Source organism: Podarcis liolepis, assembly GCF_965112155.1.
Source record: "Podarcis liolepis genome assembly, chromosome: 12".
In the NCBI taxonomy this organism is placed as follows: Eukaryota; Metazoa; Chordata; class Lepidosauria; order Squamata; family Lacertidae; genus Podarcis; species Podarcis liolepis.
Genome location: NC_139563.1, coordinates 956186 through 976841, shown reverse-complemented (window position 1 = coordinate 976841; position 20656 = coordinate 956186). Strand labels below are relative to the sequence as shown.

Here is a 20656-nt window from a genome sequence, read left to right as displayed (position 1 = left end):
GGCAGGAGAGGCGGAGGGAAGTTGTGGGGGTTGCCCTGCTCCCGTTTGTGTCTGGACCCTCTTGATGAAGCCCCCTGCTCCCCAACAGGTCTGCCTCACACGCCCAGATCCCCAGAGCGCAGGATGTGCTGTGGCTCAGCTTCTGCCTCCTCCCTCAGGTGCCTCTGCTGTCCCAGGCAGAGCACAGGCAAGTGATGCGCCTCCCCTGATGGACTGCGCCTGCCGACCCCCTGCCCTTGACCCCCCCTGCCAGGGTCCCCACACCCTTGATCCACTGAGTCGCCCTCCCCCGCCCACCTTCCAGCTTGTCAACATCCTTCTTAAATTGTGGCGCCCAGAACTGGACACAGGACTCCAGGTGTTTGACCACGGCAGAAGAGAGTGGTACTATGACTTCCCTTGATCTGGACACTAGACTTCTGTTGATGCAGCCTAGAATAGCGTCAGCTTTTTTTGCTGCTGCATCAGTGGACTCATGTTAAGCTTGTGGTCCACCAAGACCCCTAAGTCCATTTCACACGGCCTGCTAGTTTGCCTGGCTCCTGGCCCTGCTCCCCCCACAGCCAGCAGCCATCCGACTGGTGGGGGCTTACTGGGCAGGTGGGGGCCTTGCCAGCTTGCTTACCAGCGGCCAGGCTTCCCTGCCGCTCCCCTACCCCAATTCAGCCCGGCCTCTCTGCCCCCCACCCCGTCCAGCCTCCCCTAGGCTGGGGGCAGCCCCGGCCCTGCTCCATGGAGGAGAAGAAGGAGAGAGAGCCACACTGTGTGGGGCAGTTGGTGGGTGAGGTGGGGCAGTTCTTTTATTGGGTAGCTGCTCGGTTGCTGCGGCAGGTCTTCCTTGCTCTCGCGCTCTCTCTAGCTCACACACACACACACACACAAACGGCAAAGAAACCTTATTTACAGACCGTCATATAAATATTTCCAATGTACATTTTATACACAAGTGGCTGAGACGGGTGGGAGGCTGGAGAAGGGGGAGCAGCATCCAAAGTGGGGGGGGGGCACCCCAGGTCTGTCCCGGTAAGGCTGCAGCGGTGGACGCAGGGGAAGGCAAGGGGGGCCTCTATAGTACTGACACACCACAAGTGCAGCCAGGGGGAGGGGAAGGGGGTTCCCTTTGCTCTGGGGCCTCTGGGGGCCCGTGTTCCCTTTTTCCTGGGGGTGGGAAGGAGGGTTGCCCATGTGGAGGATGCCTGGCCACCAGGATGGCAAAGGAGAGGCCCCTCGGGTGCCCAGGGCCGGTGCCTTTGCCCCACGCCCGTCTACCGCCAGGACCGGCCCCCGCAGCGCTGCCAGAGGGGCTCAGTGGGCCGTGGGGGACGGGGGCTCGGGGGAGAGAGCCCCGGAAGGGGAGGCGTTGTTGTTGATGTTCCTGCGGGGCAGGCTGGGCGTGAGGGAGCTCATGGCGGCGTCGCTGGGGCACCCGTGCTGGAGCAGGATGTCCACACATTCTTGGCTGCCGGCCCGGCGGGCGTAGGCCATGGGGGTGAGGCCTCGGGCGTCGCGGCTCTTGACGTCCACCCCGTACTGCAGGCAGAGGAAAAACAGCGGCAAGGACCCCGGTCAGGGAGGGGGCAGCTGGGGGGTCCTCTCCTGCCAGCCCCCTGCCCGGCCTCCTCCGCTCCCCCCACCCCCTTGGAAGGCCCTCTGTTACCCAGATGAGGAGCTGCGTGAAGACCACGTTGGCCATGGCGCTGGAGAGGTGCAGGGCGGTCCGGCCGTCTCCGTCCCCGTAGGTCTCGTTCACCTCCTCCTTGGTGCCGTGCGCCAGCAGAGTGACCACGGCCCGCAGGTCGTCCTCCACCACAGCCCGCAGCAGCTGCTGCCCCAGGGGCACGTCCGAGTGGGGCAGAGGGGCCAGGAAGAGCTTCTGCTCGTACTTGGCCCGGATCCAACGCTCCTTCTCCTCCCTGCAGAAGCAAAAGCGGGATGCTTCAGCTGCAAGTTTTGACTAGATGACCCCTGGCTTCCCTTCCGCCCCCACCATGCTGCGATTCCAGGGAAGGGGGCACTGCACAGAGACGTCTCCGTCCCACACGCCCCCCATAAAGGCGGCCTGCCCCCCGGGATCGCCATCTATCACACAGCCCCAGCGGAAAGGCCAGCCCCCACACCGGAGGGCAGGAAGAACGGGCTAGACGCCGACGGAGTCGCGGCTGCGGCATTATCGCCAGCGGCGTCTTGCTGCCCGCACAAAGGCGCTGGTGCCGAGGGGCCCCCGATCGATGCTGCCGGCACCCCATTGCTATCTGCTGGCCATTCTATCCATCTGCATCTTGCCCGGCGCAATCAATACTGGCGGCAGAGCATGCTCAGTGCCTCCTGCCCCCTGACCTGCTCTTATCCGCTGATAAGGCAGCAGAAAGGGCTCTTGTCTGGGTGTCGGGATGAGTGAGTGACAGCGCAGGGGCTCCGATAGGGACACACAAGGCAGCCTCCCCAGGGGCCAGGCCAGCCATGCAACCGCCTGTAACCCCTTCTTCTCCAGGCGCAGAATCGGCCCTCCTACACACTCCACGCCTCCTGGCTCTCCGGCAAGCAGAGAGGCTGTTGAGAGGGGACCTGCTCTCTCGCCCCCCGTGGCCATGGCAAAGGCAGGGGACCAGCTCTGCCCCAGATCCGTAACACACACACAGTGTCCCTGCCAGCTTGGCACCCACTCTGCCCCCAAGGGGAGCTGGCTGGCATCTGATTTTGCTCTCCGCTGTGGCTCAGAGGTGGGGCTGGCCCAGGAGCGAAGGGGGTGCTGTGGCACCTCCGAGTTCAGGCATTTCTGGGAAGCAGCAGAGGCATTTGGCATGCAAAAGTGGGTCCTGACTGCCACCCCCCACCCAGGCGGCACCAGCCCCTCTCTGAATCACTGTGAGCTCTGGCCAAGAAAAGCCACCCGACTCCTGGGGCAGCCAAGCCCTCCCCTGACAGGAGAACCAAGCGCCTTCCTCCTCCAAGGGCTTGCTCAGAGATGGGGGGCCTGTGGCCTTTTCCAGATGCTGTGAGGCTCCAGCTGCCAGCTGCCCCCTGAAGCCAGCATGGCCAATAGTTAGGGCTAAGGGGGGCGGCACTCTAGCAACACACGGAGGGTCTCAGGCCCCCCCGCCCCCAAGCCCTGGCGGAGAAGAGCCTGCGAGAACAATCCTTGCAGCTCCTGACAGGAATAGAAACAAACGAATAATAATTATAATAATAATGAAACCACCTTCCACCCACGTCGCCACCTCCAGGTCTGGCCTTACGAGGAAGCGCACCAGAACTTCAGAGACCAGGGGACGGGATGATTCCAGAGCGTTAAGCAATCTCCAGCATTTGCATTTCCTCTTCCTGCCCGGCTGTGCTAATTGCGGAAATTAAGGCTTTACCTGTCTGCTTGGAGCGGGAAAAGAGCAGCAGCGCTGCCTTCCCAGGTCAGCTGGAGAGCTGCCCTGCTGCGGTGGAGGCAAACTGGGCTCTAACGAATGCAGAGACCCCCCTCTCCCTGGGGGTGGGCTTCCCCCTTGACTCTGCTGCTGCCCCCTTGGTGGCGGAGGCTGCACCTTGAACATTGTCCTGAGCCCCGTGCCAGTCAGCCAAGAAGCATTGCCACCCCAGGCTGGAACCTGCCTGCTCTCTTGCTGGCTCCCATCACACGGAAAACAGCTTTGAATGTTGAGGAAACTCCCCTTTCAGAGTCTCCTGGGGCTCTGGGCGTCCTGGGCCTCACGTCCCAAATGCCACCTTGCTAGTTAATGTGGAAGAGCCACAGCCGATGGGTCCCTGCAACGTCTGTCAGGGGACGAGGGGGATAGCTGGTCCCTCCCAGCTGAGTGGGGAGGAAGGACCTCAGTCATTTTGAGGTGCACAGGGAGTCCCCATTTATTAAAAAAATCCTTCCAGTAGCACCTTAGGGACCCACTAAGTTTGTTATTCGTATGAGCTTTCATGTGCACGCACACTTCTTCAGATACCCATTTTGAGGGAGCCATATACAAACGGCCTGTTTTCTAGTTCCTCTATAGATCTGAGTGGAGAATGGGTGTATCTGGAACCATCCAGACACTCCTGCTCCCAGTCACAAAATTGTAAGCAGCAACCTATTATAGATTGTAGAGATTATTATTAGTGACCGTTTTATTATGTTTGATGTGACTGCACCGCACTGCAGAACTGGGCATTTTGCAAGGCAATTTTTCGCTGTGCAATAAAGAGATATTGACTGATTCCCCCCCCCCCCCGAGCCCATGCATGGTCCTGGGCTACTGCTCCCTGGATGAGACTGTAAATGTTCGGTTTTCAGACGTTCCTAAAATCCAGAGATGCCCATGAACCAAATTTCAGACTCCTAGGTCTGCTAAGTCTATGAACGTCCAGTTCTCAGACTACATGTGTTTGAGATCACAGAGAAGTACTCTCACAATTCTGACGCCCCTTTGCGAGTGTGCGCCTTTTTGGGCCTTTCAATCTGAGTTTCTGGCATTTACGAGATGCAAATCCATGCCTTCAAACAGTCAACTCTTCCTCCTGGAACCTCCACCCTAAACTTACAGCCTTCTGGTTATCGCAAACTGGCTAGATGTTTGCCCCTCTCAGCTACCTTAGGCAGAGGTGCTGGGGGAGGGTGCCCCCCGCCAGTCCCTTCAGTTTGCTAGCCTGCTGCTTCCTCAGTTTTGTCAGAGGGTGGCTGCCCCCTCACCAGCGGAGGAGCAAGATTCAGTGGCCAGGCTAGTTGGCCGCTTGGCCTCGGCCTCAGGCAGCCAGATGTTTTGAGCCTCTCCTTTTTATTCATTGAAAAATGCACACACCACTTTCTTGCTTGCCATCTCAAACAAAAAGCAACTCCCACTGGACCTAGAATTCCTTCGGGTTTCAGCGCTTTTTCTGAACTTGGTCCTGCCCCGGAAGGGATTCTTCTCCCAGGCTGAGGCTGTTGCCCCAATCCAACACAAGCACTAGAGAAGTGAGAGAACAGGGCGGGGGGCACTTCTGACCCCCTTTCTAGAACCAGGCACAAGAGCACCTCCCCCCCCAAGCGCACGGAGGTCCCCATGGGGCAGCCGCCCGAGTGGCGAGTCCCGGGAGCCCTGGCCGCGGGGGCACAGTGGCCCCCGCCAGGCACAGCCTACCTGCAGCTCTCCGGGGGCGGCTTGGGGTAGTTCTCGATGGCGCCTTCCCACACGGAGTTGGCCAGTGTGTTTCCGATGGCCGTCATCACCATCACCAGCTCCAGGGGCCAGTCGTCCAGGTCGAGGGAGCGCACGCGAGAGAGGTGCGTGCCCAGGTTGCGGTGGATGCCAGAGCACTCGATGCAAATGAGGGCACCCAGGTTGAGGCTGGCCCAGTCGGGGTCTGCGGAGGGGCAGGCAAATCAACACCTGAAAGGGACCCCCGCCAGAGAGTGGCTTCTGCTGGCTCCCCCTCCCTCTCTCCCCATAGAAACCAAGTTCAGGTGAGATTTAAGGGTCCAGATGAGGACAGGGTGTTATGGAATGCCTGGAGACCCCCCAAAGGACCCACTCAGCACCCCAGGAGTTTCTGCAGAGCACCCCAATAGTCATCTGCACCTGAAGCTGACCTTCCCACCGTGTCCCTCCCTCCGACCCAACACCTTTGGGAATGGGCTGCAGAGCCAGCAGCCTAGCAGCCTGGACAACAGCTCCCTCCCTCCCTGCCTTGGTTTTTTTTTTGCAGGGCCCCAGACTCCCCCTGCCCATGTTTGGCTTTAGACAGAGATGCGTTTGGTGAGGGCTGACCGTTGGCAGCGAGGAATCATCGCAGGGCAAAAGCGCCCCTCTCCTGCCAGAGCCATCCTCACCCAGGCTGGACAGGTGGGGGAGAAAAGGGTCTGGGGGGGGGGCATCCTGGCTGCAGCAGGCGGCTGCTAAAACCCAAGAAGCACTTTTGGCGCAGTGCTTTCAGGAGCCGCTCTCTTCTGCGGGATACAAAATGCCCAGAGTGCCCTGGGCACACACTGGCAGGGAGCTTTCCCTAACCCCCAAGGCAACAGTTTCCCGCCTCTGGTTGCTCTGTCCAGACCTGTGGAGGAGCTTCTGCCAGCAGGAAAAGACACCCCTGCTCCCCCCCAACCGCCACCGCCAGGCCGTCACTCACTGGGCGCATCGCAATCCACACAGAAGCTGTTTCCGCGCACGGTGCGGATGGACTGCAGAGCGAGCGCATCGCTGTGGCTGCCCAGGCGAGCCTGAAAGAAAGGCAGACATTGCGTCCTGTGAGGGGTTCCTGTCTCCCCCCACCTGCCTCCTCCCTGCTCAGGGCCCCTGGGGAGGGAGGGGGAGGCAGCAGCAGGAGAAAGTCTCCCCCCAGCCAATGCACAGACTGCAGGGGCTGAAGTGCCATCACGGTGACCAACTCCCGCCCAATTTCCTCGGGTACCATGAATCAGAACTGCCAGGATCTTTGGACCTGGATGCTCCCAGCCCCCCCCCCCCGCTTTCAGATCTGCTTGTGGACCCCCAGGAGTGAGAGAAAGTGAGTTTGCTCATGTGCAAGGACACTCCGGCAGCTGGGTCCTGCCTCGACGGCCAGGTGTGCTGCGGGCGTCTTGCAGGTGCCAAGCCAGAGAGACCCTCCTCAACCCAGACAGAGGTTCTGCCCCAACCCAGGGCTCTTCTGCTGCCCCTGCCCTGCCCTCACCCCATTGATCCGCCGCTCCTGTCCCCCTAGGAGCAGGGCAACCCCACACCCCTGCCAGTGACACGAGATGGCAACCCGGCCCATGATCCCCTCCCGGCAGGCTGCGGATCACAGCCGCTTTGCCCCCCCCCCCCAGCAGACCTACCTTGTTCTTGCTGCTCTCGCAGCCCTGGAGACTGGCCAGGATCTGGCTCTCAATGGCTTGCACCCAGAGCTCCCTCTCTTCTGCAGTGGAGGCCTCAAAGAGCCACGACTGGCCCGTCAGAGACACAATGACAAACTCAAAGGACTCGTCTTGCTCTGGAGGAGAAAGAGAGGCTCACTTGAAATGAACTACTACCTGACTCTTAGAAGACATCGGAAGGCAGCCCTGTTTAGGGAAGTTTTTAATGTTTGATGTTTTATTGCATTTTTAATATTTCGTTGGAAGCCGCAAAGAGTGGCTGGGGAATCCCAACCAGATGGGCCGGGTATAAATAAATTATTATTATTATTATTATTATTATTATTATTATTATTATTATTATTATTATTATTATTAGAGGGCTGAGTGGATGGCAGCTGCCAGATGGCCAAAGCAGGCAAGCTCTTTCTCCAACCCAGTACCTTGTCTCCAGCAAAGGGGAGACACGTCACAAACTTCGTTTCCTGGAGGAGAGTCGGGTGGTGCCCCCACGCCATTTAGGCCCCAAACCTTGACGTGCAGCCCCTGTCACTGACTCCCAGGCAACCTTTGTCTCTCTATTACTCCCCTCCTTTAGGGAACCACTTAATCCATTTCTACCCCGCCCTAATCTTCAGATGGGTGGCATCAAAGTCCCATCAAACGCAACACAACTCCTTAACATGCAGTGCTGTGAATGCAATGTTGCAAGCTGCCCCTTATGAAGGGTGGTCTATATTCTCCGAGTGACGATGTCCCTCCCACCAGGGGGAGCCCAGATCCAGCCCTCTCTGGGCAGAAGGGTCTCTCCCCACGGCTTGCACGGCCGAGACAAGCATCATGCGTGGGCAGCAGCATCCAGCCGACGAGTCACAACCCAGAAGTGCCTGGTGGCCGGATCCAGGCTGGACTGTGCCACCAGCAGCAGCACCTTGGGGCGAGGCAAGGAGAAAGAGAAAGCAGCTCCAGGGGGATGAGAGAAGCAGCCGTAGGCAGCAGACTGTTCTCACCACCTGGTCCTGCACTGCAACGCCCACCGGACGCGGCACCGGAAGGCAGGCAGGCCGAGGCGGATGGGAGTGGTGGTCCAGAGCTGATGTGTGCAAACTGGTCCAGAATCGGGGCATCCGCACTCAGGAAGAAGCACTTCCCAGGATCAGTCCACAATCCACTTCGGCCAGGACTCTTGCCAGCCATGCAGTGGGGGGGGGGCAGTGAGGCTCCCCTGGCAGCCACAGCCTCTGTCCTGCCCATGGCTGCACCCGGGGCCTGGCTGGACCTGGGAGGAGAGAGGCAGCCCCTCCTCAGGAGCAGCAGCAGCACTGCAGGGTCACCTGAGAAGGGAGACCCCCAGGGCCCCCCACAGTCCAGGAGGAGCAACTGGTGGCCTGCAGGGCGACTAAATGGCCTCAGGCAAAAATGATGGAGGGATCTTTTTGGGCATGCTTTTATTTTAGGACCTAGTCCAGTTTGGGGAGGAGGTGCGCAGCGGCCAGAGCAAAGCAGTCTCTTGACCTTTCCTGCAGGGGCCTCCCAGAGTGGCCCCATCCGGAGACAGGACAGGGGCCAGAAGATGGGCAGTTTGTAGGGGCTGTCGAGGGGGTCCCCCCCCCAGGGCAGATGCCTGCCCAGCTGCTGCTGCTGCTGCTGCCCTGGAGGAGAGTTGCCGGGGGCCAGGAGTAATCATCCCATGCGATGTCACAGCCCAGGCTCCAGCTCATAGCAAAATGATGTGTAATTCCCTAATTAGTGTTATGCAAATAACATCCTCAGCTCCATAATGTGGCTTCCTCACTCTCTGTGAGAGGCAGGCAGGCAGGGCAGAGCCAGGCCCCTTCCCCAGGCCCCACGCTCCCTCGCCCCCAGGGGCACCTGCCTTGCTCCCCCCACACCCAGGCAGGTCAGGCAGGGGCCTCCAGGGAGGGCCCTTGGGAGGCCCCCCCAGCTCCAGGGAGCCCCTCTGCACCTGCCAAGCCACAGGCCTGGCACAAGCACCTTCGTCCCTGCAGCTGCCCAAGGAGTCCTCCTTCCAGGAGCAAGGCCAGAGAGCAGGCAGCCCTCCGAGCAATGGACCATTTGCCTGGCGGAGGCTGGATCACAGAAGCCTGGAGCCACAGAGCCGGAAGGGTCATCCAGCCCACCCCCCTGCAATGAAGCCAAGGATAGGCTGCTGGATTAGGCCCATGGCCCCCCTAGTCCAGCCTCCTCTTCTCACAGTCAACCGGAGGGGGACCCAGCGAGCAGAACAGGCGCCCAAGAGTCCTCTCCACCAGGGGGGTGGGGGCCCAGAGCCCAGCCTCCCTCTCCAGATGGCACCTGCTCAGCTAGGGGTCGGGGCTCCCAGCTCCCTCCTTCCAGCGCCACTCCCTCCCCCAGTGCATCATGGGAAAGCTGCCAAGGCTTTAAGCCTGTTGCCCACCCACCTCTTGAGGGGAAGGGGCAGAGAGAGAGAGACAGGTGGGGTTCAGGGGAGAAAGCCTTGGCCAGCCCTTCTCTTGGCTTCCCACACCTCAGTCTCTGCCCTGAGCATCTCCCTTTGAACCTTTCGGTCCCCAAGGATTGCCAAACCCTTCCTGACCCCCTTGTGACTGTCCTCTGCCCCTTCTTAGACAGGACAGTGGGCATCGCTGCAGGCTCCTTGGTGCCAGTCACAGGTGCAGCATCAGGAGGCACTGCTTGGGGCGACAAAGCCATGGCGCTCTGCCCACATTTCCGTGCCAGCCAGTCGTCCGTCTCCGGCCATCCCTGCCCTGGCAGGTGGGACATTTAGAGCTGCAGCAGGACTTGGGGGGCCCCGGAGGAGACCCCTGGAGGAGGACATGTGGCCTTATGCATGCCAGTCCCTTGCCCACCTCGCCCCCCACAGCCTGTGCCTGGAACAGAGGAGGTTTCTGTGCCATGAGGGGAGGTGGGCAGCAGCCCGGGCATCTCCCGCCCCCCCAGGGGTCCTCTCCATTTCTGCGGGACTCCAATGCGGAGAAACAACGGGGAGGGGGAAGAGAGCTCAGCGCCTCGCCAGGCAGCCCCCCCATTTCAGTGCATTCCTCTGGGCCCAGCAGCTCACTCCCCCCTCCCCAAACTCATTAGCTCAGTGACTGACCAACTGAGAAATTAGAGGAGCATTTGGGTAATTTGACGAGAGACTGGGGTGGGCTTCTGCGGAAAGGCTGGCGAGGGGGCCGTGGGGGGCTTGGCACAGAGAGTCTCCTGCTCCGGATCTCTCGCTTGCCGTGGGGCTGGCCGGGAAGGGTGTGAGAAGGGGGGGGGGTGCGGCTAAGCCACGTCTGCGTGCGGCTCCCCAGGAATTAGTGGGCAGTGGAATGAGCGAGTGCGTCTCTTGATTATTTTTTGATGATGTTTCGCAGGCTGAACGCTCTGAAGTACTCCTGAGCAAGCCAGGCAGCCTCCTCGCCGCGGCAGCGGCTGCTAATGGGTGTTAACCCTGCGACCTCGTCTCCAACGCTGCCTGGGCAACAAGCCCTCCAAATGAGAGGGAAATTAGCAAGGCCACGAGGGGAGCAGGGGAGCGAGGCCAGGATCCCCCCTTGCTTGCACCTGCTCCCCAGGGCATCTTTCGAGGAGGGAGCACGTGCCGTAGGAGTCGACGTCCCTCGGCAGGTGTCGTGGGAGGAGGGAGAGATCCGCCACCCCACTCGCTATGGGGCTGGCCCCATGCCACCCTCCGCTGCTCCACGGCAAAGCACCTGCCCCCTTGCCTTCTTCACACCAGGGCTGCTGGTGTGAGCGGGATCCGCAGCCGGGCCCCTCTCTGGCCCCCCATGCCCAGGGACCCCCACGAGCAAGGCTGCCCCCTGGCATCATGGCAGCCCCTCATCGCTCCGAGAGGGACTTGGCACCTCCGCAATCGAGCAGGCGTTGTGGGGGGGATGCACGAGGCGGGCGCCATTCGTAAATGTCATCGCGCTACCGCCTCATTTTGCAGCTCATTAAACCCAATATTCCTAACCTGTATTAGTGCATCAGGGACAGCCCCCCTCCTCCCCCCTCCACCCCACACTGCCAGGCAGACGGAGGGAGCCCACAAGCACACGGCTGAAGGCCGCCCCACAGAAACGGAGCGGGGGGAGCCCTCACAAGCGAGGAGTGCCTCCCCCGGCACAGCCCCTGTGGTTGGGGGCCAGGAAGGGGCAGCCAGAAGCAGGGGATTGGGGGGCTGGAGAGGGGAGGGGGGCATGGCAGCTTCCTAGCTTGCCCCTCCATTGCAGGAAGTGGGGAGGCAAGGTTGCCAAAGGGACATGGGGCAGGGAGGGTGGGGGGCAAGGATCCAGCAGGGCTGCCAAGGAGCAGGAGGCACACGGAGACGGGCGTAATCCCTGGCAATCTGGTGGGGGCCGCTCAGGAGCGCCCACCAGCCGGCAGCAAGGGGCTCTCCAACAGGCCCTGACGGGCAGCATTAATCACAGCCACCGCCCCAAAGAAACTCTTTGCCAGCCGCCGGTTTCCCTGTGACAAAAGCACATCACTGGGCTGCTGCTCAGGAAGGTGCTGAGGGGCTGCCAGGCCGGCACTGAGCCCCTTGCCTCCCTCCTTAAGCCCAGGAAGACTTCATTGGCCAGGGACAGACAGACAGCCAAGGGATCCTGGCCGGGAGGAAGTAGCTGAGGAGGAACCCTGCCCCGATCCCTGGCTCCCCAGCCCCACCGGCCAAGTTTTGCTCCCAGGAGTTCAGCAGCCACACACCCAGCTGCTCAGGGAGTTTGCAAAAGTTGGGCCGGGGGGGGGGGGCTGCTCCGCCGCCCTCTGCCACAGCTGCCTGACGCGCCCCGGTGCACTTTGCAGACGCTCCCTGAGCAGTTTGACACAGTGGCGGCGGCGCCTCGCTCTTTAACATGCGGCCATGTAAAAAAGCAACAGCTCCATGCGTGATTTATGATACTTCAGAACAACGAAGATTCAATTGCGCCGCACGTCCTCGCCTCTGATTACCTCCTAAATGAGATAAACTGATGGCAATTCATCCCGAGACCTCACCCACTCTCCCAGGGTGCCAACCTGAGGCACAGGGGCTGCCTGCCTGCCTGCGGGAAGCCCCCCTCCCCAGCCCCAAATGCCTTTTCCGCTGGGGGGAAAGGGGGCCCTGGCGTGGGATAGGGGGAGGGGGATGCAGCGAGCCAGCCGATTCCTGGGCGCTGCAAAATGAGGGGGCTGGGGGGGCACATCAAGCTGCAGGGAAAGAGGGCCAGGTCTGCCCTCCCCACAAGTCTGCCCCCAAATCTTCATTCTGCACAGAAGGTGCAGCAAGGGATAAATAGGTGCTGGGGTTGAGAATGCAAAGCCCCTCTTCCCCCGAGAGGCCCTGGCGTGTTGCCAGAAGGAGCCATGGGGGTTCCTGAGCATGTGAAGAGATCCACTAACCAATGCAAATGCCTTTCCTCTGGGGAGGAGAAGGCCTCATCCTTCTTGCTCCTTCTGCGCAGAGAAGGGGCTTGCTGACCTGCACCCCTGAAAGCCTCAAGGATGTCCTAGACCCCCCAGGATATTGCTACGGTTTAACTCAGCTCCCCCAGGACACACAGCTCACAAGCCCAGGCGAGGGGAACACGAACACACACACACACACACACACACACACACACACACACACACACACACCAGACCAGGCACGGCACAGACTAGGAGACAGACAGGCTCAGCTGAGGTCTCCCCCTCCCTCCTTGAGGACTAGCAGCCTCACTGTCAAGGCAGCAGATATTTATTTCTCCCCCCTGCACAGCCCAAGCTGCCCCATTTAACTCAACCTGGGCAGTGTCTCCTCCTTGAGCACAACGCACGACCCCCTGAGCAAGCGAGAAGCCCCTTCCCACAGACCCCGGAGGGAAGGCTGGGCTTTCCTGGGAAGCACAACGCCCCTGCAGGCTGGCCTTGGAAAGGCCCAGGCCTCGAGGCTCAGGACAGGCCCCAGCCCTGACCGCTCTCAAGGCCCTCCCAGCTGGACTCTGCGCATGCTCTGGAGGCTGAACAAGGGGGCTGGGCTAGGTGCCTCTTGGGCTGCCTCCCAAATCTACAGTTCTGTGATTTTACGCAGCCTCCGAGGAACCAGCGGCTGCTTGCCTGGGATGGAAGCCCCCACTCCGTTGCCCTCTCCTGGGGGCTCCTGCGCCTTGAAGGGGGAAGCAGGCCCACCCTCGCCCTCCCCAGGCCGGTTCCCCAAGGTACCTTCGGCCACTGTCCCAGCCCCGTCCGGCCGGCTGGTGCCCGTGCTCTTTTTCCGGCGATGCTTCTTCCTGTTGGCGTGGGGGGATGGCGGGGGCTCCAGCTTGGGGCTGGCGGTGCTGGACACGTTGGGGCTGGAGCTGAGGGAGTCGGCGGTGCCGTTGGCTGGGGGCGGAAAGAGGAGAGAGAGCGTCAGACGCGCCGTCCGCGGCACACCCGCCCCACCGACCCCCATGCCCCACGCAAGCGGGGTTGGTCTGGATGACACCTGGGAACCCCCAACTCTACAATAAAAGCAGGCAACCCACCCCTCTACTACCTTCCTGCCCCTAGGAAGGCACCCCCTTTGGGGGATATCAATGCCTCCCCTGCCCCCCCCCCCACTGAAAGGGCCAGGCCACCCCCCGAGGGCAGAGCAGATCCCCCCCCCGCCAATGGGGCAGGAACGGGAGGGTCTCTGCGAGTGCCTCCATATCCCTGCCTGCCACGCGCCAAATTTATCCTCAATCATACTGTTCCTTACAATTAATAGCAGAATTAGAAACAATCAGGGAGCTGGCTAATTACTGTCAATTAGAGTGCGCTAATCAAGCTCCGATCACACACACACGCACACACGCCGCCGCAGCTCTCACCATTAAATGTCAAATTTCATTAGAGACCAGCAACAAAATCAGAAGCCTGACATTCAATTCCAGCCGCGGAGCAGAGAGCGCCGGCTCCCAATCAGCGTAAATGCGGAAGCCCCCCCACCAGGCGCTCCAGACCCCCCCCCGGCCCAACCCCACCCTCCTCGGCTAAGGAACCCGGGCAGTGCTGCCCCTGCACCCCCCAAGGGCAGGGGCTTTTTTGGGGGGGCTCCTCCAACCCCAGAGAGACATTGGTCTCCCTTCACTGGGAGTGGGGGGGGGAGTGGGCTGCCCCCGCCCTTCTGCAAACAGACCCCCGGCACAAACAGCAGGCTCACCTGTGTTACTAAAAAGCCCCCAACGTCCCACCACCCAACGTTCATTTTGTAAACCGCTTTGAGGTTTCCGACAATCAAGGGGCGTGCAAATTTTACGAATTAAAATGAATGAAACTACATCAGGTTGCGCACAGGATGAAATGCACAGAGTAGGAGCTGATGCCCTGAACGCCAACTGTTTTGTGAGCAGGACTTTGGGGGGGGGCCCTGGGGGAAGCCCCTCTTGCTTCTGAACCCCCGCCATGCCAGGGGGCAGGGAAGACAGGCAGGTGGTGGTGGGGATAAACTTCCTTTGGATCCTGCCCTGCTCAGGATCCCCCCCCCCGGCTGCAGAAGTTAGCGAGGGAATCCGGGCCCTGCAGAGACAAGCCAGCAGGGCCTCAGCCACAGGCGGAGAGGGGCAACGGAAGGGGCAGAGCAGAGAAAGGGGTCTCTCTCAGCCTCCTCTGCAAAGGGAAAGGTGCCTGCCAGGCCCGGGGGGGGGGGAGCAGGGGCCGAATCATTCTGGGGGGTCCTGTCCTTGGGCTACAGACCCACCCGTGCTCAGCTGTGGGGTCCTTGCCGCAGGAAACGCCTGCCCATGTGGCAGCCCCATGTGTCGCAAACCCAGCCAGGGCCAATGTGGGGAAGGGGCAGAGCTGGGCAGCAGAGCAGACGCCCTGCAAGCAGGTCTCAGACACCCCCCCACCCCAGGCCCCTGCCTGTCCGTGCAGACACCACTGGACCAAATGCTCCGTCTCAGAATGAGGAGACTGCCTCTGTTCCAGGCTTGGCTGCATGAAGTGGCCCCCTTGCCAGGGGGTCTGGATGGGGCCCAGCCACGGGGACCACACCAAGTCAATGGCTTCTGGGCTGGCGTCCGAGGAGAGGAGAAGCCCTGCCCTTCCTATGCTGGCCCTGGAGGCCCCACAGCCACCAGGGCCAACCTCCGAAGGGCTCCTGACCCCCCAGCCCCCGCCCAGGACAGGCGCCCGACTCATGGCCTCCTCCCCACCTCTCTCCTCTGTCAGGGCCCTCTCTCCTGCCAGTGCCTACCAGTCCCGGGGGCCACACGCCACCTCTGGCACCAGGAGAGCAGGCGTTGGGCATCGTAGGGGGCAGAGAGCTCCTGCCCTGTTTGCCAGCCTCCCAGGGGCATCTGGCTGGGCACTGGGGGAAACAGCAGGTTGGGGCAAATGTGGCAGGAGGCTCTTTTTATTGCCAGATTGGGGGGGGGGAGAAGCCTTTCCAAGCCAGAGGGCCACATTCTCTTCTGGGGGCACGTGTGGGGCAAGAACGGGCCACCAAAGTGGGTTTCATCAGCTGGGCAAGACTCTGCCCACGCCCACCTGCCAAGCGGAGCTCAAGGACGCCTTGCAGCCGGGCAAAAGCTCCCCAGGAGGTTGCAAGGCAGGGCTGGGGAGAGTCCCAAGGGCCAGGCGGAGAGAATGGGAGGGCCACATTTGGCCCCCCGCTTCCCCACTCCTGCCGGCTTTTCTTCTTCCCAGAGGTTGAGCACCACGGGCAAGGAGGGGGACCAGGGTGGAATTCGACACCTGCCAGGGCTGCAGGAAAAGCCCTGGGAACAGGGCCGGGTGGTAGCGGAGGGCACCTCAAAGGTCATCCAGACCAACCCGCCTATACGGGAAGAGACTCCTCATCCCAAGCAATGCTCACGCAGGCAGAGCAGTGAACTTTCCCATCTGCCAAGGGCTCCCAGAGCCATGGGGCTCTCCGGCCACTGCCTGTCCCCCCCCTGGCCTGCTAAAAGGACAGCCTTGCCCACCGCCAGGGGCCAGAGCCCCACTTCCTCTGCTGTGGCCTCTGGCCAGGGCAGGTCCCGGTGGCGCAGGCAGGGCCCTGCCCACCTGGGCGATGGGCGAGGAGCCCTCTGCCATGCCCCACATCCACTGGCTGGCTGGCTGGCTCCCGCCCGCTCACTCGTTCTCTCTCTCTCCCTCTCTCTCCCTCTCTCTCTCGCTCTGCCCCATCAGCAGTAACAGTCTGATTAATTCGCTTCCAGCAGGGAGCTGATGGGGCCAATGATGGAGGCGCTGCATCAGGCGCGCCGAAATTGATAGTTTTTCACAGTTACAAATGAGGAGCCTCCCCAGCTCCAAATGGCGGCGGCGCAGTCGGACTCCGGTAATGATCATAAAGAGGCTCTCTTTAAACTGCGAAAGCCCCTGGGAGGGAGTGGGGGGGCGGCTGCCGCGCTAATGAGAACGACAAGGGGGCGAGCAGGCATGGAAATGGCTCCTCCACTCTTGATGTGCATTTAACTGCTTTTTTAGTGCGGCGGCAGAGCCAGGAAGCACCGAGTGATGGATGCCGCACAGAAGCATTTATTTTCCAATTCGGCAAAGTGGCTACGTTGGGAAATGTATGAATTATTTTAATTCACTCAACTGTCCTGAAACACCCGTGCAGGAGGGAGGGAGGGGAGGGGGGGAGGGGGGAGGCAGGAGAGATTTTTGCTGGGGCTCCTGCTTGTTGCAGCCAGACAACGGGTGCAGCACATCCACCGGCAGGCAGGCAGGCAGGCAGGCGTGAGAGGGTGGCCAGAGCCTTCCCCTGGGAGGCAGAAGACCCTTGCCGCCCCTCTGCCCCTCTAGGCCTGACCTCCGACCTCCCCTGGTCCTGGGCAAAGCGGGGCCTTGCCTGGGTTGGCCCCTTTTCTCCTGCCTTCTCCCCTTCCCAATCCCTGTGGAAACACTTTGGGGCCCCAGGCTTGGAATAAAGAGCGGAACATGGAGAGGGCAGAGGAGTAAGGCAGAGGGGAACCCCCACCTCCTGGGGGGTGGGGCAACTTCTGGCCTGCAGCTGTCCCACTCCATGGGCTGAGCTCTGAAGACGGGGGCTGAGATATGGAGGGGCAGCTGCAGGGGCAAACCGCAGCAGGTCTGCCCACCTCCCACAGCACAAAACTCACAAACCCCTTCCCTGTCCCCCCCATACACACACGCACACACGCACACACACGGCTGCTGCTGCCACTCACTCACCTGGGTTTGGGACGTTGCTAGGCAGGACGACGGCCTCGTTCCACTGGTCTGCGCTGGAGACAGAGTAGGACCGCTGGTGCATGCCCCCTCCGCCGCCGCCATCCGGCTTCATGCTGAAGCCCACCAGGTTGGTGCCACTGCCCGAGCGCTCCGAGTGCAGGGAGGTGCTGCTGGCCGAGTGGGGGGCACCTGCAGGAGAGAGACAGCCCCAGGTGATGGGGAGACCCACCTGGGCATCTGCAGCGGAGGGATGGAGCCAGACCCAGGGATTCGGAAGAGGGAGGCCAAGGCCCCGTGGAGGGCGCTGGGACCTCTGAGGACAAGAGGAGGCCAGCAGGCAGGTGGAGCCACTATATTTGGGCATGGGGGGCTGGCTGCCCTGATGCCCCCCATTGCTTGGCGCTCCAGCCCCTCTGCCCGCAAAACGGCACCTTTGCCCCTAAAGGCTACAGGTAAGCTGCTAATTGGCGCTGCTTTACGGTGCCTTAAAAACACCTGTCGAGGGCAGCTTGGGGAAACAGCTTTGTTGAGTCACCCCAGCTTCCCACCCCAGCCACCACCAAAGGGGGGCAGCAGCAAGCTGTGCCCCCTCCCTCTGCCCCCAGTATGTGGTCCTTGGGGCCACTTGCCCGAGAGGCCAATGGCAGTTTCCTGTGGTGGGGAAATGGACAAGGGAGCCAGACAGAGGCAAAGGCCAGGGTGAGAAGGGGGCCACGCTCCTGCCAACCGCAAGTTCTGACCTGCCTGCCCGTCTGTGCCCGCAGCGGCCAAGCCCACCCACCTCTGGCCTGGCACCTCCTGACTCATCTGATGGAAAGGGCAGCAGGAGGGGCATCAGTGGGAGGGAGACAGACAGACAGTGGGGTCCTGTGAGGGACCAGCCTGAACCCCTGGCCAGAGAACCCCGGAGGGGACATTGCAGAGTCTGGGGGCAGAGGGCTTGTCCCTCTGCCCTTCTTGGTGCTTAATGCCTCCCTCCTGCTCTAGCAAAAACACCACACGCCCTTCAGGATTCCCCCCTTGGCACTGCCAACCCCTTGGCACACAGGAACTCCCACTCTGCCGGCGTGTCCCGGCATTTATACCTTCCTTACAATACGGGAACAAAACTTTTGGGAAGAACCAAGCAAAAGCCGCCAGCGCGGACGCTGCTCCCCTCCCGTTGCACTGAGCAAGGGGGCCAGGCAGCCCCAGCCGGCCAACCCATCCCCTCCCCCCCCATTTCAAGGAAGCGGCCCCATCTTCCCAGCCCTGGGCACTTCCAGAGAGAAAGGGGCAGAGGACAAGCACTCCTTCCGGGCCCCGGAAGGCGAGGCCTGGGAGACCAGGCAGAGTGCCACAGGCTGGGGCTGAAGCTGCCTCGCAGCCCCCCAGATGGACGGGGCAAAGGGGAGGGGGCACAGAGGCTGATGGGGAGACAAGGGGGCACCATCCTGGCTAGACTCCCTCCTTCGAAGGGGGCGGACTCTCCTTCCCTGAAGGTTTTTAAAGACAGGCTGGACAGCCGTCTGTCAGGGATGTGTTGGCTGTGATTTCTGCATTGCAGGAGGTTGGACTAGATGCCCTTTGGAGACCCCTTTGCAGCACTACGATTCAAAGAGGAGTGCAGTATGGCTGCCCTGGGGCTGTGTCAGCCTGTGCCAAGGCAGCCCCCGAGCCCCTGCTGCCCACCCCACACAGCTGGGGCTCCAAGCAACGGCAGCTGCTCTCAAGCCAAACCCGGCCAGAGCCTTGTGCTGATATTTATCTCTGTGCCACAGAGAGCAAGCCCTGGACCTGACCATTGCCAGGACGGGTGTAAAGGGGTCTGGGGTCCGAGGGGAGCCTTGTTGCTCCGCTGGCCCCCTCCCCTGCCCCACCCTGGGATGAGTGACAGGGCCGCCCGCTCTCTGCTCCGCTGAGCTCCCCCTCCCTCTGGCGGTTCAGCGCCTGAAAAACACGTGTAAAACCATGACACTGACTTTGCCTCTAATTAGCCCTTAATTTACAAGACATACTCGGAAGGGTAATTAGCTGGTGCTCGGCTCCCGGCTGCCACATCCATCTCTCTTGCTGCCTTCCCTGGCAGGAGGGGAGGGGCCGCAGGAGCGGCAGGCGGGAGCAGCCATGGTCAAGACCCCCCCAGCCAGAAGCTGGAGATGACAGGGAGCTGCGAGGTCCCAGCCAGGGCTGCCAGGGAAGACGATTCACTGGGGCAGCAGATCCCAACGTTAATCTTCCCTCTCTCCTTGTTCCTAAGGCAGAACTTCTCTCGCCCCTTCTTCCCTGGTGGGGAGATGGACATCATTCTGGGGTCCATCTCAGGGGGCAAAATGTCTTGGACCTGCCTCTAGCAGCGGGAGGAGCAAGAGGAGGAGGGCAGCCTTCTCAAGACCTCGACTCCCCCCACCAGCCACCCTCCCACCTCTGGGCAGAGCAGTGGCATTGTGAGCACAGGCCCTCTGGAATGCCCACCCGCCCCCCCCGGCCCCCCACTCCTGACTTCCATCCTAACACAAGGTGCAACAGGCACACAAGTTTTATGCAGGGAGGGGGGGTTGCCATTCACAAAAGGACTGGAATAATAATAATAATAATAATAATAATAATAATAATAATAATAATTGTTATGCCCCAGCCACTCTGGGTGGCTCCTATCAGAAAATTAAAAGCACAATAAAACATCAAACATTAAAAACTTCCCAATACAGAGCTGCCTTCAGATGTCTTCTAAAAGTCATATAGTTGTTTACAATGGTACCTCAGGTTACATATGCTTCAGGTTACAGACTCCGCTATCCCAGAAATAGTACCTCGGGTTAAGAACTTTGCTTCAGGATGAGAAAAGAAATCACACGGCGGTGGCAGTGGGAGTCCCAGTTAGCTAAAGTGGTGCTTCAGGTTAAGAACAGCTTGAGGTTAAGAATGGACCTCCAGAACGAATTAAGTACGTAACCAACAGGTACCACTGTATTTCCTTAACACCTGATGGTTCCACAGGGCGGGTGCCACTACCGAGAAGGCCCTCTGCCTGGTTCCCTGTAACCTCACTTCTCGCAATGAGGGAACCGCCAGAAGGCCCTCGGAGCTGGACCTCAGTGTCCGGGCAGAACGATGGGGGTGGAGACGCTCCTTCAGGTCTACTGGGTCTTTGAGGCCGTTTAGGGCTTTCAAGGTCAGCACCAACACTTTGAATTGTGCTCGGAAACATCCTGGGAGCCAGTGTAGGTCTTTCAGGAGGGATGTGACTCAGGGTGGGGCATAAAAACTTAAGAAGAAGCCTGCTGGATGAGGCCAGGTGCTCCTCTAGCCTAGCATCCTGTTCTCAAAGGGGCCAACCCATGGTGGGGAACTCTGCCAGCAGGACGTGAGCCCAAGATCAGCCCTCCTTCTGCAGGGAGCTTCCAGCAACCAGAAGCGTTGCTGCCTCCAGCTGGGGATGTCAGAGTCCAGCCATCGTGCCTAGGAGCCATTGAGAGCCCTCCCGTCCAACCCTCTTTTCCAGCCACCCAAGCGGAAGCCCACCGCAGCTTTCTGGGGGAGAAAGTTCCATCATTTAACTTGGTGCTGCCCGAAGGAGGACTTCCTTTTATCACCCCTGAATCTTCCCACATTCAGCTCCCTAATTTGGAAGTCCACCTGAGATAAGCATCCTTCCTGTCTCTCCTTTATTTTTTAAAAAAGGACCCTGGTGTGGGATTTGAGAAGAACTCAGGTGAACTACACCTGCTGAGAAGAAGAGCTCCCAAACTGCTCTGGACT

The 20656-nt window shown here is 60.7% G+C and overlaps 1 protein-coding gene across 3 annotated transcripts in view; it reads right to left on the bottom strand.

Moving 5' to 3' along the window:
• Positions 1–782: 782 nt before the first annotated feature.
• Positions 783–20656, bottom strand: part of AGAP3 (ArfGAP with GTPase domain, ankyrin repeat and PH domain 3) — a 99475-nt gene continuing 79601 nt past the window's right edge. For all 3 annotated transcript variants that reach the window (XM_083466678.1, XM_083466677.1, XM_083466679.1), the window contains 7 exons: positions 16916–17104; positions 12968–13129; positions 6773–6927; positions 6085–6175; positions 5100–5322; positions 1658–1913; positions 783–1530 (listed from right to left, as the gene is read on the bottom strand). In XM_083466678.1, the coding sequence (XP_083322804.1) occupies positions 1306–1530; positions 1658–1913; positions 5100–5322; positions 6085–6175; positions 6773–6927; positions 12968–13129; positions 16916–17104 (1301 nt within the window). In that variant the 3' untranslated portion in view covers positions 783–1305. The remainder of the gene's footprint in view (positions 1531–1657; positions 1914–5099; positions 5323–6084; positions 6176–6772; positions 6928–12967; positions 13130–16915; positions 17105–20656) is intronic.